This window comes from Onychostoma macrolepis, chromosome 02, assembly GCF_012432095.1.
Source record: "Onychostoma macrolepis isolate SWU-2019 chromosome 02, ASM1243209v1, whole genome shotgun sequence".
Taxonomy (NCBI): Eukaryota; Metazoa; Chordata; class Actinopteri; order Cypriniformes; family Cyprinidae; genus Onychostoma; species Onychostoma macrolepis.
In genome coordinates this window covers 30,113,328-30,128,873 of record NC_081156.1, presented here as the reverse complement: position 1 = coordinate 30,128,873, position 15,546 = coordinate 30,113,328, and the positions used below count along the sequence as shown (strand labels likewise).

At 44.4% G+C, this 15,546-nt stretch overlaps 1 protein-coding gene across 1 annotated transcript in view; it reads left to right on the top strand.

Annotated features, from left to right (window-relative positions):
- LOC131529139 (tripartite motif-containing protein 16-like) overlaps nt 1–15,546 on the top strand; it is a 23,625-nt gene extending 8,079 nt beyond the window's left edge. The window contains exons 2-9 of the mRNA XM_058758690.1: nt 756–1,374; nt 1,582–1,677; nt 1,841–2,074; nt 2,750–2,903; nt 3,030–3,089; nt 10,684–11,167; nt 13,827–13,852; nt 15,502–15,546. Of these exons, the coding sequence (XP_058614673.1) occupies nt 756–1,374; nt 1,582–1,677; nt 1,841–2,074; nt 2,750–2,903; nt 3,030–3,089; nt 10,684–11,167; nt 13,827–13,852; nt 15,502–15,539 (1,711 nt within the window). The 3' untranslated portion in view covers nt 15,540–15,546. The remainder of the gene's footprint in view (nt 1–755; nt 1,375–1,581; nt 1,678–1,840; nt 2,075–2,749; nt 2,904–3,029; nt 3,090–10,683; nt 11,168–13,826; nt 13,853–15,501) is intronic.

Below are 15,546 nucleotides of genomic sequence, written 5' to 3'. Positions count from 1 at the left end.
CTGTATCACCTCAGAGCATCTTCTCTCAATGTAGTGGATCAGTTCATTAAAGACCCTCCCACTGTCCTCCATGGCTGCCTGCAGAGCTCTGTTACGACACAAAGAGAGAACCACTAGAATCAGTCCATTCAATCTGACAGTTATTTATACTCACCTTGTGTTGTGAGTCTGCACAGACTCTCTCAGTTTATGAAGCTCTGTTTGCCTCTGTCGAATTTTCTTCTGTAGCCTATAATTATTAGCCTACTGTATATATAATCATTCTGAATCTGGACACATTTAACTTTTTGTTTCACAGAAAAAAAGCTTACAGTCCTTAAGGGGGCGTTTCCCACCACTCTACCCAGCAGTCCCTCTCGTCTCCCAGTAAGACAATCTCTGGCTGAGCTAGTATCCCTCGGTAAAAAACTCAAAATGTATTTTATTATTAACTCAAAATGTGCGATTTACAATGATAGAGCATGGCAAATTTATTACATATAGTGTAATACAATGTCTGCACCAGTTTTAATCTGTTTTTAATACGATCTCTTTTAGTTTCCCTTAAATTTTCCCTTCAGATTGACTGAGAGTCTGTGATTTAAAAAAAATGGTGATTGCCAAATTCAAAACCAAATAAAATAGAGATTCTTCTAGTTGTCTTCTTGTGAAGACTGACACATAGTGGCCATTATTATATGAAACTGTGCTATTGCACACGCCTCTCAAACAGGTAACTCTTCATTTCAGGGAACTGAAACCTTAGCATTAATAAGTCACTGCGCATCTTTGTGTAGTTGCAGTAAAATGGCAGAAGCCAGTGTTTCATGGACTCAGGATCAGTTCAGCTGTTCAATCTGTCTGGATCTATTGAAAGATCCAGTGACCATCCCCTGTGGACACAGTTACTGCATGAGCTGCATTACAGACTGCTGGAATCAAGATGATCAGAGGAGAGTTTACAGCTGCCCTCAGTGCAGACAGACCTTCACTCCAAGACCTGCTTTAAACAAGAATGTGGTGTTTGCTGAAATGGTGGAGAAACTGAAGAAGACCAAAGTCCAAACAGCTCGTGCTCTGACTTACGCTGGACCTGGAGATGTGGAGTGTGATGTTTGTACCGGGAGGAAGCGTAAAGCTGTCAAGTCATGTCTGCTGTGTATAGAGTCTTACTGTCAAACTCACTTTGAGCGCCATGAGGAATTTCACTCAGGTAGACGACACAAGATAACTGATGCCACTGGACAACTGCTGGAGATGATATGCTCTAAACATGATAAACAACTAGAAATCTATTGTCGTACTGATCAGCAATGTATTTGTTATCTGTGTGCAATGGATGAACATAAAAACCATGACACTGTATCATCTGCATCAGAGAGGACAGAGAAACAGGTAAGAAAAAAAAATACACAAAGTTAGCTTAAGAGAGCTGAAATAAATTTTCTACAATCACTTCAAATTTCATAATAATAGAACAAATTTAAGCTATGAAGCAAATCTCATGTTTTATCTCAAATAGAACAATTTATAATTAACAATTATATGGCAGCTTTGGCTTTATCAAGCTTTTATATTTATTGACCCTTATTTGTTCAACAGAAACAGTTAGAAGACACACAGAGAACATTACATCATAGAATTCAGGAGAGAGAGAAAGAGCTTCATGAGCTAAAAGAGGCTGTGAAGACACACAAGGTGAGTTTTGAGATGAGGACAAACATAAATGCTGGATAAAAGAAAAGCGGTTTCAGACTTACTTAGTGTCACCTACCAAATTAAGAATGTTGTTTTAGTCTCAAGCCCACTGTGGCTAACAGGCTGATCCAAGTGAATGTACTGATTGTCTGTATTTTAACAGCTCTCCGCACAGGCAGCAGTTAAAGACAGTGATAGGATCTTTACTGAACTGATCCGCTCCATTGAGAGAAGACGCTCTGAGGTGATACAGATGATCAGAGATCGGGAAAAGGTTGAAGTGAATCGAGCTGAAGGACTCTTGAAGCAACTGGAGCAGGAGATTGATGATCTGAGGAGGAGAGACACTGAGCTGAAGCAGCTTTTAGACTCAGACGATCACATCAATTTCCTACAGGTAACAGAGATCTGAATAACAGGACTGTCATTACAAGTGTTTTGTCATAAAAGTGAGTTAAAGTGACTTTCTAATTTTAACCTATTCAAATCAATCCAAAAGACATTTTATGAGAGAATAGCTGGTAGCTATTTTGCAGATAGAAAGATTTATTTGAGTTTTCTTAGGAGCTGTTTCATGCCTAAACAACCTTAATTAGGAGTCCAAACCACATTGCATTTGTTGTGATTTTCTTGATCATGACTGGGCATTAGGGACTGTAAATCACAGAGTCTTTTATATGCTATTATAGAGATGGTCTCTAAAGTCCACCACTACTCAGGCGCACATACACACATTCGTCCATAGGTGGAGATATAATAAGATAATTCTCTCTGTGTTTGTTTTGAATTTTGAATTCGAATTTGCTTCTGCTAATTTTAATCTTCTTAAAACATACTTTTTCGAGCTCTCCTTAGGCTGCTGGTCCTGATCAGCCATTTATTTGTAACTGTGAATGACATTAAAAAAAGCTGTAATACTAATGTTGTCCACTAGATGATAAGAGAGGACAAGTATTTTTTCCTTACTGTAAATGGAAGTGTCTCCCTTAGAGTCTTGGGAAGTTCCGGTCCTGCTGTAGGTTAGTGGCAAAATGAGCTTATGTTTTTGTCTTTTTCTGTTTATTTGCTCTAGAGTTTTATGTCTCTCTCTGCCCCAACTGGAACTGGAGAGAGTGTCAATGCCGGTTCTCTGCTGTCTTATGACGACGTGGGAAAGTCTGTCTCTCAACTCAAAGAAAAACTGGAGGATTTCTGCAAAGAAGAGACTGAAAAAATATATGACAGAGGTAAAGGTTTTTTTTTTTTTTTTTGAGAAATAAATAATAATGTAATGTAGAAGAAACTTAGTATACTGAATATGGATGTACATTTTTTTTTGTAATCATTATTTTTGTTGTGTGTTTATTTCTTAGTCACATACATCAACATTATTCCCATCACTGAACCCAAGACTAGGGAGGAGTTCCTACAATGTAAGACAATAAGGAAAAGCAGACACGCACATACATATGCACACACACACACACACACACACACTTAGGTGCTATCTAAGTGTAAGACAATAAGGAAAAGCACACACATACATGCACATGCACGCACACACGCACACACACACACACACACACACACACATACATATGCGCTCCACTGACTTTACTCCATTGGTCGTCATTCCCGTCAGTCAACACGACATGTTGCTGGACACGCCTACATTCTGTCGCCAAAGGCCACAATTTAAAACAGTAGAGTACACTTTATATATTCTATGTAACAGTATACTTAATATATTTTGTATATTATATATATAGAGTGCCCACCGCCCACCTTCCATAACAACAATCTGGGACAAAATATTCCCCTGCACAATTGACCCTTCGCAAATACCCTCCCCCCTTAGTTACTGTTGCTATATCTGACAAGCCATGGTGCTCTCATGGCTCACATCATGTTCTCACACTATGAAAATACATCGTGGAGCAAAGAGGACACTGACAACATGCCGACAGACGAGACAGAGCAGGTTACTTTTGGTATGAAACAAAAGTTTTTTTTTCAAATGCAAGTCCACCGACGTTAATCTAATCTCCTATCTGATTTTTCTTGTAGGACAAAATAGCAGATTGAGCATTACGATTGGTCAGATCGTCTGTCAATCAAGCGGGAGTTTTGTTGTCAAGTGTGCACGCAGGCTGACTGATTTCTGAACTCTCACAAATTCACTCATCAGAAACTACAAAGTGCAGACGTACTGTATGTACGATGTAGAGATTCCTTTAACAGTGTAGACAGCTTCAGTGATTATAATGGGAGTTTTTTTTTTTTTTTTTTGCAACTACAGACAAACAACTATAATAACTAAAATGGAATCAGTACATAAAATGCTTAATATTTAAGATGAATGAGAAACAGTGAGTGCTCTTCATCGCTGTCCTTTATCTACGGCAAATGTGTAAGCGCCGGTCTGTCTGGGCTAAGGAAATCATTCAGGCTCGGAGTCAGCACTGCAAGTTCCGCTGTATGTGGTTGCTGACTGCTAAAATTAACTTCCCTTTCGAGGGAACTTCGAACTGCGTCCTCTAGGGGTCGCTATGGGGAATGCCGTCAGCGTGACCCGTGTCTGAAGCATATATACAAAAACACCACATGTTGGCCGGCGACAGCCTATGACGTCACTACCGGCACGACCACAGTATAAAGAGGCGCCGGGAAAATACGTCATTCTCTTCTTCGTCTTCAGTGACTGTTTTGTTTGAAGCGTGTATTCTACAGGTAAGAAACTATTTTTCTACTATGGTGAGCACTAGCAAGGCGTTTAAGAGATGTGTGCATCCGTGTCCTCGTTATTTGACACCTGATGACACACACGATCTTTGCGTCTTTTGTTTGGGCAAGGAGCACGCACGCGATGTCATCGAGGGGGCAATCTGCGTGCACTGTGAGCTTTTTTCTATGAGAAAGCTCTGCTCTCGTCTGTCTCTCTTTTCGAGGAAGGAGGGACAGCCGTCTGCTTCCCGCGGCTCGAGACCCACTGCTGCTGAGGCACGGAGGAGAATGAGCTCGTGGGGCTCGCAGGCGGAGCTGGCTTATGAGTTAGAGAGGGGGCTTTCCCTCTCGCGCTCGGCGGCCGCGAACGAGAGTGAGTCGCGGGATGACGATGATGCGATCTCTCTGACATCATCTGATCCAGCAGCTAGTGCTCTGCTGGGTTATGCCCAGGAAGAGCAGGAGATGTCTGAGGGCGAAGAAGTTGAGACTGAGCCCTCTCAATCCTCCTGCCCTGCGTATGACGAACTGTTGGAGGTTATGGAACGTGCCACGGCGAGGCTTGACTTGCCGTGGAAGCGTGCCAAGATGGTGGCGCCGCGGGGTCGTCTCGATGAGCGTTATCTTTCTGGCCATAGCCCCCCAGCTCGAGTGAGCCTTCCATTTCTTCCTGATCTCCATGCGGAGGTTGAGAGGGAATGGAAAAAGCCGTATTCTTAGGTTTCAGCATACTAGTTATGCTGACATTGAGGGGATGCGTGAAAACGGCTATGAGGGGATGCCCCCTGTGGAAGAGACGCTGGCCAGCTATCTCTCTGTGGGTGAGACATCCTCTCTCAAGGCTCCCTCCTTGCCATCTAAGCCCCTTCAGGAAACATCTCGCTTAAATGGCAGGGCATACGCAGCAGCAGGTCAGGCTGTCGCTTCGTTGCACACGATGGCGGTGCTTCAGGCATACCAGGCTGATCTGCTGAAGGACCTGGATAAGGGTCAGGGCTTGTCACCTGATGAAGTAGCTGAGCTGCGCCGCACCACGGATTTGGCTCTCCGTGCCGCTAAGCAGGCCGCCACTGCTATGGGCAGGTCTATGGCGGCCATGGTGGTAACGGAGAGACATCTGTGGGTGAATCTGGCAGATGTTGGGAAGAAAGAGAAGGGCTTTCTTCTCGATGCTCCAGTCTCGCCTTCCGAGCTTTTCGGTACCTCTGTCGAGACGGTGGTCGAGAAATTTAGGGAGGCGAAGACGTGCTCAGCGGCCTTCAAAACCTTCATTCCAAGAAGGTCCAGGTCTGAGCCCGAACAACGCAGGGGTCCCGGCCCATCTCCATCTGGGGATCAGAGATGGGCACAGAAGGCTAGTGTCGCGACTCGTGCCCCTCCCCCGCCTGCGGGTAGGGCTAGAGGGAGGCGCGGGTCAGACAGAGGTAGGCAAGACCTGAGGGAGGTGATTCAGACAAAGCGTTCTCAACGCTCTCGTCCGGACCAGAGTAAGAATTGAACATCTACTCCCTTTCCTCGAGGGGGCGTGTCATCTGCCCTTATCTTCCCCTCTCTAATTCCCCTGCAACCACAGTTTTATTCCACCTGACCGAGGTTGGGTGGGGACCAAAAGATAGAAACCTGCGCTTTAAAATCATTGCAGTCTCTATGCTGGACTTATGATGTTTTGGTTAAGTTCTATGCTTCATAGAAACTACCTTACTGATGGTCCGGACCCGACTCTTCGGATTTCACCTCCGGGACTGATCTCATGCGCAGGAACCATGGATGGGTGAGTACGATCCAGTTCTACTGTTCACTGGTATTTATGTGTTCCACACTGGCAACACTGCAGTTCCAGGACCTGCGGGTCTTTTTACTTCAGTTTCTTTGGAGAAGGTGCATGGCTATCTGAGGATATCTATGTGCTAGCTTAGGGACTGCTCCCCTTCCGAGGGTTTTTAAGTAGCAATCTCCCTGAGCCTTTGCCTAGAGTGTGCGTCTCCCCTGTTAGGGTTTAAGTACGAGCTGGCATTGCTCCCCTCACCATTGAGGGTCACCTATGAGCATGCTGCTCCCATCTGAGCGTCTGAGATTCCTCTCATGCTGAGAGTTGAGTTCTCCGCTCTCCAGAGCTATGTTGCTGGTCGAGCTAGCATCGCTCCCCTCACCATTGAGGGTCACCTATGAGCATGCTGCTCCCATCTGAGCGTCTGAGATTCCTCTCATGCTGAGAGTTGGGTTCTCCGCTCTCCAGAGCTATGTTGTTGGTTGAGCTAGCATCGCTCCCCTCACCATTGAGGGTCACCTATGAGCATGCTGCTCCCATCTGAGCTGCCTGAGATTCCTCTCATGCTGAGAGTTGAGTTCTCCGCTCTCCAGAGCTATGTTGTTGGTCGAGCTAGCATCGCTCCCCTCACCATTGAGGGTCACCTATGAGCATGCTGCTCCCATCTGAGCGTCTGAGATTCCTCTCATGCTGAGAGTTGGGTTCTCCGCTCTCCAGAGCTATGTTGTTGGTTGAGCTAGCATCGCTCCCCTCACCATTGAGGGTCACCTATGAGCATGCTGCTCCCATCTGAGCGTCTGAGATTCCTCTCAGGCTGAGAGTTGAGTTCTCCGCTCTCCAGAGCTCTGTCATCAGCAGCTTCAGGTTGTTAGGTCTCTCTATGCCTCCCTGTTGGGTTGCTCTCCTTGTTGGTAGAGTTAGCATTGCTCCCCTCATCATAGAGGGTCACCTATGAGCATGCCTCTCCCTTCTGAGCGCCTGAGTTCCCTCTCATGCTGAGAGTTGGGTTCTCCGCTCTCCAGAGCTATGTTGTTGGTCGAGCTAGCATTGCTCCCCTCACCTTAGAGGGTCACCTATGAGCATGCCGCTCCCTTCTGAGCGTCTGAGTTCCCTCTCATGATGAGAGTTGGGTTCTCCGCTCCCCTAGAGCTCTGTGTCCCATATGCTCTCCTTGTGGGTCGAGCTGGCGTTGCTCCCCTCACCATGAGGGTCACCTATGAGCATGCCGCTCCCTTCTGAGCGTCTGAGTTCCCTCTCATGCTGAGAGTTGGGTTCTCCGCTCTCCAGAGCTATGTTGTTGGTCGAGCTAGCATTGCTCCCCTCACCTTAGAGGGTCACCTATGAGCATGCCGCTCCCTTCTGAGCGTCTGAGTTCCCTCTCATGCTGAGAGTTGGGTTCTCCGCTCTCCAGAGCTATGTTGTTGGTCGAGCTAACATTGCTCCCCTCACCTTAGAGGGTCACCTATGAGCATGCCGCTCCCTTCTGAGCGTCTGAGTTCCCTCTCATGCTGAGAGTTGGGTTCTCCGCTCCCCTAGAGCTCTGTGTCCCATATGCTCTCCTTGTGGGTCGAGCTGGCGTTGCTCCCCTCACCATGAGGGTCACCTATGAGCATGCCGCTCCCTTCTGAGCTGCCTGAGTTCCCTCTCATGCTGAGAGTTGGGTTCTCCGCTCTCCAGAGCTATGTTGTTGGTCGAGCTAACATTGCTCCCCTCACCTTAGAGGGTCACCTATGAGCATGCCGCTCCCTTCTGAGCGTCTGAGTTCCCTCTCATGCTGAGAGTTGGGTTCTCCGCTCTCCAGAGCTATGTTGTTGGTCGAGCTAACATTGCTCCCCTCACCTTAGAGGGTCACCTATGAGCATGCCGCTCCCTTCTGAGCGTCTGAGTTCCCTCTCATGCTGAGAGTTGGGTTCTCCGCTCTCCAGAGCTATGTTGTTGGTCGAGCTAGCATTGCTCCCCTCACCTTAGAGGGTCACCTATGAGCATGCCGCTCCCTTCTGAGCGTCTGAGTTCCCTCTCATGCTGAGAGTTGGGTTCTCCGCTCTCCAGAGCTATGTTGTTGGTCGAGCTAGCATTGCTCCCCTCACCTTAGAGGGTCACCTATGAGCATGCCGCTCCCTCCTGAGCGTCTGAGTTCCCTCTCATGATGAGAGTTGGGTTCTCCGCTCCCCTAGAGCTCTGTGTCCCATATGCTCTCCTTGTGGGTCGAGCTGGCGTTGCTCCCCTCACCATGAGGGTCACCTATGAGCATGCCGCTCCCTTCTGAGCGTCTGAGTTCCCTCTCATGCTGAGAGTTGGGTTCTCCGCTCTCCAGAGCTATGTTGTTGGTTGAGCTAACATTGCTCCCCTCACCTTAGAGGGTCACCTATGAGCATGCCGCTCCCTTCTGAGCGTCTGAGTTCCCTCTCATGCTGAGAGTTGGGTTCTCCGCTCCCCTAGAGCTCTGTGTCCCATATGCTCTCCTTGTGGGTCGAGCTGGCGTTGCTCCCCTCACCATGAGGGTCACCTATGAGCATGCCGCTCCCTTCTGAGCATCTGAGTTCCCTCTCATGCTGAGAGTTGGGTTCTCCGCCTCCAGAGCTATGTTGTTGGTCGAGCTAGCATTGCTCCCCTCACCTTAGAGGGTCACCTATGAGCATGCCGCTCCCTTCTGAGCGTCTGAGTTCCCTCTCATGCTGAGAGTTGGGTTCTCCGCTCCCATAGAGCTCTGTGTCCCATATGCTCTCCTTGTGGGTCGAGCTGGCGTTGCTCCCCTCACCATGAGGGTCACCTATGAGCATGCCGCTCCCTTCTGAGCATCTGAGTTCCCTCTCATGCTGAGAGTTGGGTTCTCCGCTCTCCAGAGCTATGTTGTTGGTCGAGCTAGCATTGCTCCCCTCACCTTAGAGGGTCACCTATGAGCATGCCGCTCCCTTCTGAGCGTCTGAGTTCCCTCTCATGATGAGAGTTGGGTTCTCCGCTCTCCAGAACGGTGTTTCAAATCCATGTTATGGTAAGTGCGCACGCTAGTCTCTGTGCACTTTCTGAAAGCCACGTTGTGGTAAGATCGCACACCAAGTGTTTTGCGATCTTTCTAAAATCCTGTATGGTATGGGTTACACGCTGCGGCTTCGTGCCCTTTCTTTGAGTCGGTCAGGTCCCGGTTTTCACCTTGGGCCCCACTCTACCTATGTATCCCCAGTGATACTGACTTGAACAGGGTGTTGCTACCAAGGATCTGTTGAGACAATTCCTTCAGCGAGCTCATGCAGAGCAAGCAGTAGCCCCTGGGTGACAGGCCAAGGCCTAGTTACTATCCTAGGCACTTGGTCGTATCCCCTTAAAGGAATCTTTATTTTCTGATTCCAAGCCTTTGAGCTCTACCCTGGGTCCAGGAGGCCTAGCCCCTAACAGGTAAGTTCTGGGTTATGCAGCTCAGGTTTTTGGCCGAAGGGGATAATGTCACTGACAGCCGTCGAACCGTCCCAGGGGCAACTCCCTTAGCCGGGTAGAGTTGATACTTAGTGCTCGCCTTTTTGTGCTGGCTTGCACTCCCCTCAGCATGGTGGCGTGGGTATTCCGTTCCCCATAGCGACCCCTAGAGGACGCAGTTCGAAGTTCCCTCGAAAGGGAACGTCTCAGGTTACATATGTAACCATGGTTCCCTGAGTAGGGAACGAGACACTGCGTACTCTAGGCTCGGTGCCATGCTTCGGACGCAAGCTTCAGACGAAGAAGTGAATGACGTATTTTCCCGGCGCCCCTTTATACTGTGGTCGTGCCGGTAGTGACGTCATAGGCTGTCGCCGGCCAACATGTGGTGTTTTTGTATATATGCTTCAGACACGGGTCACGCTGACGGCGTTCCCCATAGCGACCCCTAGAGGACGCAGTGTCTCGTTCCCTACTCAGGGAACCATGGTTACATATGTAACCTGAGACGTTCTCCTTCAACTTGCGTCTACACACCAGAATGCAGTGACTCATCAAATACTCTCCACTGACTTTACTCCATTGGTCGTCGTTCCCGTCAGTCAACTCTATTTGCATAGAGTTAAATATACCTCAACTTTGTCATGTTTGCGCTCCCGTGGCATCAACTGTTGCTAGCAACAATGATGTGTGCTCACCATGATGACGCAGAAGATTCAGCAATGAATAAATGGATTTCCAGCACCACAATCGCTTGCAGTAGCTCTAATACTAGATTTAATTTAAGAAATGGGTATCCTTGTACTATGACCCGTTGTTCCTCTATCTTGGCTGAGCTTTCCATGTTAAGGAAAGGGTGAAACTGAAAGACGGTGCGCTCCCTCTTGGCCAGATGGAATATAACAGTAAATGAAATGTGAAAATGTGAAATGTGAAATATTGTTTATAGTACCACAATAAATAAATGGAAGGAAATATAGAATTATAAAACAAATTTTGTGCAATTGCCCCTGCTCCCAAATAAACAAATTTAAGCTAAAATAAACACTCAAATGTTTGTATGCAAAAACAGACAAGTTCTACTTACTTATAATTATGAAATGTTGTGTTTTTCTCTCCATCAGATTTCCGTCAGCTCACTATGAATGCAAACACAGTGAACAAATATATTCAACTGTCTGAGGAGAACAGAGTGGCAACTTGCAGCAAAGAAGTCCAGTCATATCCTGATCATCCAGACAGATTTGATAAATTGTATGAGGTGTTGTGTAGAGAAAGCTTGCGTGGACGATGTTACTGGGAGGTTAAATGGAGTGGTACTGAGAGTGTGGGTATATCAGTGTCATATAAGAGCATCAAGAGGCAGGGAGAGAGATGTGAGTGTGGATTTGGATTGAATGATCAGTCCTGGAAATTGTCCTGCACTCCAACCAGTTGCCAATTCTGGCACAATAACAAACATACTAAACTCGCTGAATTCTCCAGATCCTGTAGAATAGGAGTGTATGTGGATCACAGAGCAGGGATTCTGTCCTTCTACAGCGTCTCTGACACAATGACCCTCATCCACAGAATCCAGACCACATTCACTCAACCACTCTATCCTGGGTTTTTGTTAAAACCATGCTTATCAGTGAAACTTGATCATTTGACAAAATAGATGATGTAGAGATATTACAAATAATATTGCCATGTAGAGCTGAGGTTCTGTGCATCAGTTGTTGATTGGATTTTGAGATACAGGTATTGTACTCAATTAAAGTGCCCTTATTATGGGTAATGAGAGGTTTATATTTTGGTTTTGGGAGTCCCCAACAACAGGTTGACATGCATGCAAGGTCAAAAAACACGTTCATTGTCGTATAATATCCATTTATTTTTACCTGAATTGCTCAAGGACTCCCAAACGATTCGTTTAACGATTCATTTTTCCAAACCCCTCCTTCTGCTGTGATTGGTCTGATTGGTCTCATTTTCATTTCATCATGCCTGTAATGGCTGATAAAGCAGCGTTTGTGACAGAGATTATCGGCTTTGTTTGTGAGCTCAATGCTACATTGTGTACAGCGTTTCCGGGGAAACCGCTATTTTTACCGCTCCAAAAGCGGCACCTAGTGGCAAAGAATACAAGAATACAACAAGTGGGTGGCTAATATTTCATATTGACGTCAACATGAAACGGCTTGGGATTCGTTTTAAAAACGACTCATTTGAGTGATTGTGAGTCGACTCTTTCTTTTGAGAGACAATAATTTTATACAAGGTGCTTTCAGATTTAAACTTTGCAGGATGTTTTCATTCACTTAGAGCTGTGTTAAACACTGCATGAAAGGTAATTTTCCATAATAATTCAAAAATCCATAATAGGGGCACTTTAATGGAAGCAGCTGAATGCATGCTCGCATGGACAAGGTTTAAGCGAATTACAGTAAATAACTGAAAAAGCTCCGCATATGTTACCAGAGACAATGCTGATTCACAGAAAGATACAGTTATGACATTTTGATTAAAAATTATGAGCTTAAAAAAAGAAACATATACTATATCATTTGTTCACAATAAGATCAGTAACATGCTTTTATAAAATATATTGTCTGTACTTAAACAAAAAAGTAAATAAAAAAAAAGAAAAGAAAAAGACAAAAAGAAAAAGAGAGACAAAATATTTGCAGTAACAAATAATTAGTTCAGTTCATGAAATTCAGCTTTTGTTTGCTCATATAGCTACATTTACAAGACCTACATTGTATACACTAGTCAACATTTAAAGTGGATCGAAACCTTTCATCAAAGTTGTCCTAAAACCAAAACAATACCCATTCTTGTCTTAGGACAACTTTGATGAACTTTTTTGATCCACTTCAAATGTTATAGATCTGTATAGATCTACTGCTTATATCATTAACTGCAGTGTGAAATATTAATATATGTGAATATCTTTTTTTCTTTATTGAAACAAGTGAATTCAGCATGATTTAACAGATAGTTCACAGTGAATCCAAGAAAATAATTACCCTCACCAAAGTAAATCTTAATATTGGTCAGAAATGGTCCCAGGATGTGAATCTCATAGAACAAAGTGAGCTATGCTTGATGAATTCTATGGCGATAGCTGCTCTGATTTCTGCCGTTCACGGGATGACCCATTGGGTCACTTTACTTGTGACGATGCTGGCAATAGAATTTGCTTACCTGGGTGGAAAGGCGAATATTGCGCAGAGCGTAAGTGCTTTTTTGTTTGTTGTACATTTATGTTAAAAATAAATGCAAAATATGTTTATGTATATGTTACTTGAATTTTGGTAATTTGACAAGGGTCTTAATGTCTGAATTCATGTTAAGTGTTTTCAAATGGGAGAGAAACCACTTGAAATCACATTAAAAAAATTACCTATTTATTTGTATTATGGTGTCCTGTTAACAATAGACAGTGTTTATGCCATTTAAAAATATGAATAAACACAACTGAAAATTGTGTGCACCTTCTTTAGGCTTATGAGGACTATAGTCTGATATTAAGGGGACCTTTCAACAGCAAATGTGCCTTAGAAACAGAGGAGTCATCATACCTGTCACAGCCAAAGTGTATTATGTTATCTTGACACCAGCTGGTTGAACTACAGCAAAGAGCATCTTTCCCCATTGACACTCATTCAAAAATATCTGTGTAGTCTGACTGCATTGTTACAAGCAACATATGGATCATGAAGATAAAAGTGAAAATTTCACTTTTAATCTGCAAAATGCTTTGCCAGTGGCCTTTCTGAGGGCTCCTTCCTATGTTTTTTTAAATCATATTTAATCCTAATTTAGTTAGGATTAGTCAGGACACTAACTTGTGTTGACAAAGTGTTGAGTCATTTTTTTTCTGGCCTATATGCATGTTTTTCTTTGTGAGGTACAATATAATCCCTGAAAATGCTTTTCTCGAAAGACACAAATTCAAAACAAGAGACCTAAAATTTAATATGAAAAATGAGTCTCACTAAACAAGTAAAACTGTTTGACTACGGCTGCGACCAGTTTAACAATCCTGTCACTGGGTGCACAGTCCTGTTGGATGTTTCCCCATAATGTGAATAGTACTAATAAAGGGATAGTTCACTCAAAAATGGAAATTCTGCCATTAATTACTCACCCTCATGTCGTTCCAAACCCGTAACCCGTCAGTTATTTTCTGAACACAAATTAAGATATTTTTGATGAATTCCGAGAGCTCTCTGACCCTCCCATAGACAGCAAGGATCCTTACATGATCAAGGCTCAGAAACGTAGGATATTGTGACCCTCTCTGTGAAATCCAGGCTAAAGTCTCAAAATGTAATTATGAGATAACAAGCATCAAAGTTGGATTTCAACCAAAAATAACGACTTTATTCAACAACGTAAACAGCGTATCCGTGTACGGTGCTGCTGACACGGAACAGCATATGTTATTTACGTATGTGATACTCTCTAAAATGGTGCTATAAGGTGACGCGGAGGAGACAAACTGTTGAATAAAGTCATTATTTTTGTTTTCTTTGCACACAAACTTTTTCTCGTAGCTTCGTAAAATTACGGTTGAACCACTGGTGTCACATGGGTTATTTTAAAGATCTACTTGCTACATTTCTGAGCCTTGATTGTGTAAGGATCCTTGCTGTCTATAGGTCAGAGAGCTCTCAGAATGCATCAAAAATATCTTAATTTGTGTTCCGAAGATGTTTAAAATGTCTTAAGGTCCTTGCACACTGAGTCCGAAATTTTCGCATGCGTTTTTTCAAATCCGTCATCCTTTCTGATCAAAATGCTTGCTATGGATGAGAAAATGCATAAAATCGAACCTGAAAATCGATTTTTTTTATGACGGACGAAAGTTTCGGAGGCAGTGTGTAAACTTGATTGACACAACGTGAGGTCGTATTTATTTTTTAATGTGCGAAATTTCGGACTCAGTGTGAAATGACCTTACATATTTGGAACGACATGAGGGTGAGTAATTAATTACAGAATTTTCATTTTTGGGCAAACTATCCCTTTAAGGTTGCTATGCCTCATTCTTAATCTACTTAATATTGCTTGTTCTTTCCCATATTTCTTAAAATATCCACTCTGCTTTGTATTGAATATAAATATCTTCCTTTTATTGAATTATCCCACTCCTGCTGCCATTTTTTATTATTTTATTTCATACTATGCTTTTCCCTTCTGAGTTTGATATTTTCTTCAACTGCTTTTTTGCCAGTTTGTCTACTCTTTCATTGCCTAGAATACCTGAATGAACTGGTATCCACATGAATGAGACATTCATTTTCTAACTGCTCTTGTACAAATAAACAAGATTTCAAAAAGCAGATCCTAATGATTTTTGGATTTGCCTGATTTGATGCTTGTAAGAGGAGCTACAGAATCATTGCACACTAAAAAGTCATTCTTCTTATTGTCTACTTCACTAAAGCCTGCACTTGTTCATATTGGATCAAATGTTAAAAATTATGAGATCTTTTCACCAGTTTAAATGCCCTATTTTTGTTTCTCACTGCTTCCTTACATTTATCTTCCCAGCACAACATTATTTTCTGTCACGGATCTGGAGGAAGGACTCAAATGCAGAGTGAGTGTTAACAGTTTTATTGGACAGACTTGCAGACAAGGCGAGAGATGGTGAGAAGGGGAGTAAACAGTCCAAACAATAGGCAGGGAACGACTTGTAAACAGGCAGGCCTGGGTGAACGGCCACAGAGTCCAGTCCAGGAAGGCTGACCGCCAGAGAGCAGTGAAGGCAGCGAAGCAGGAGGCCGGTGGTAGGCAGCGGTGGCCTGACACTCCTCACCACTCTCCAGCCATTCCACACTTGCGATGTCTCAGGCACAGCACAGGCCCGGCAGCGTGGTAGACTCAGGGGGAAGACCAGTAGCTCAGCCTGCAGGTCAGGACAAGACAGGACAGGACGGGACTAGACTGGGGACTGGCACAAAACTTAAAACTCAACAAATAACTTGGCA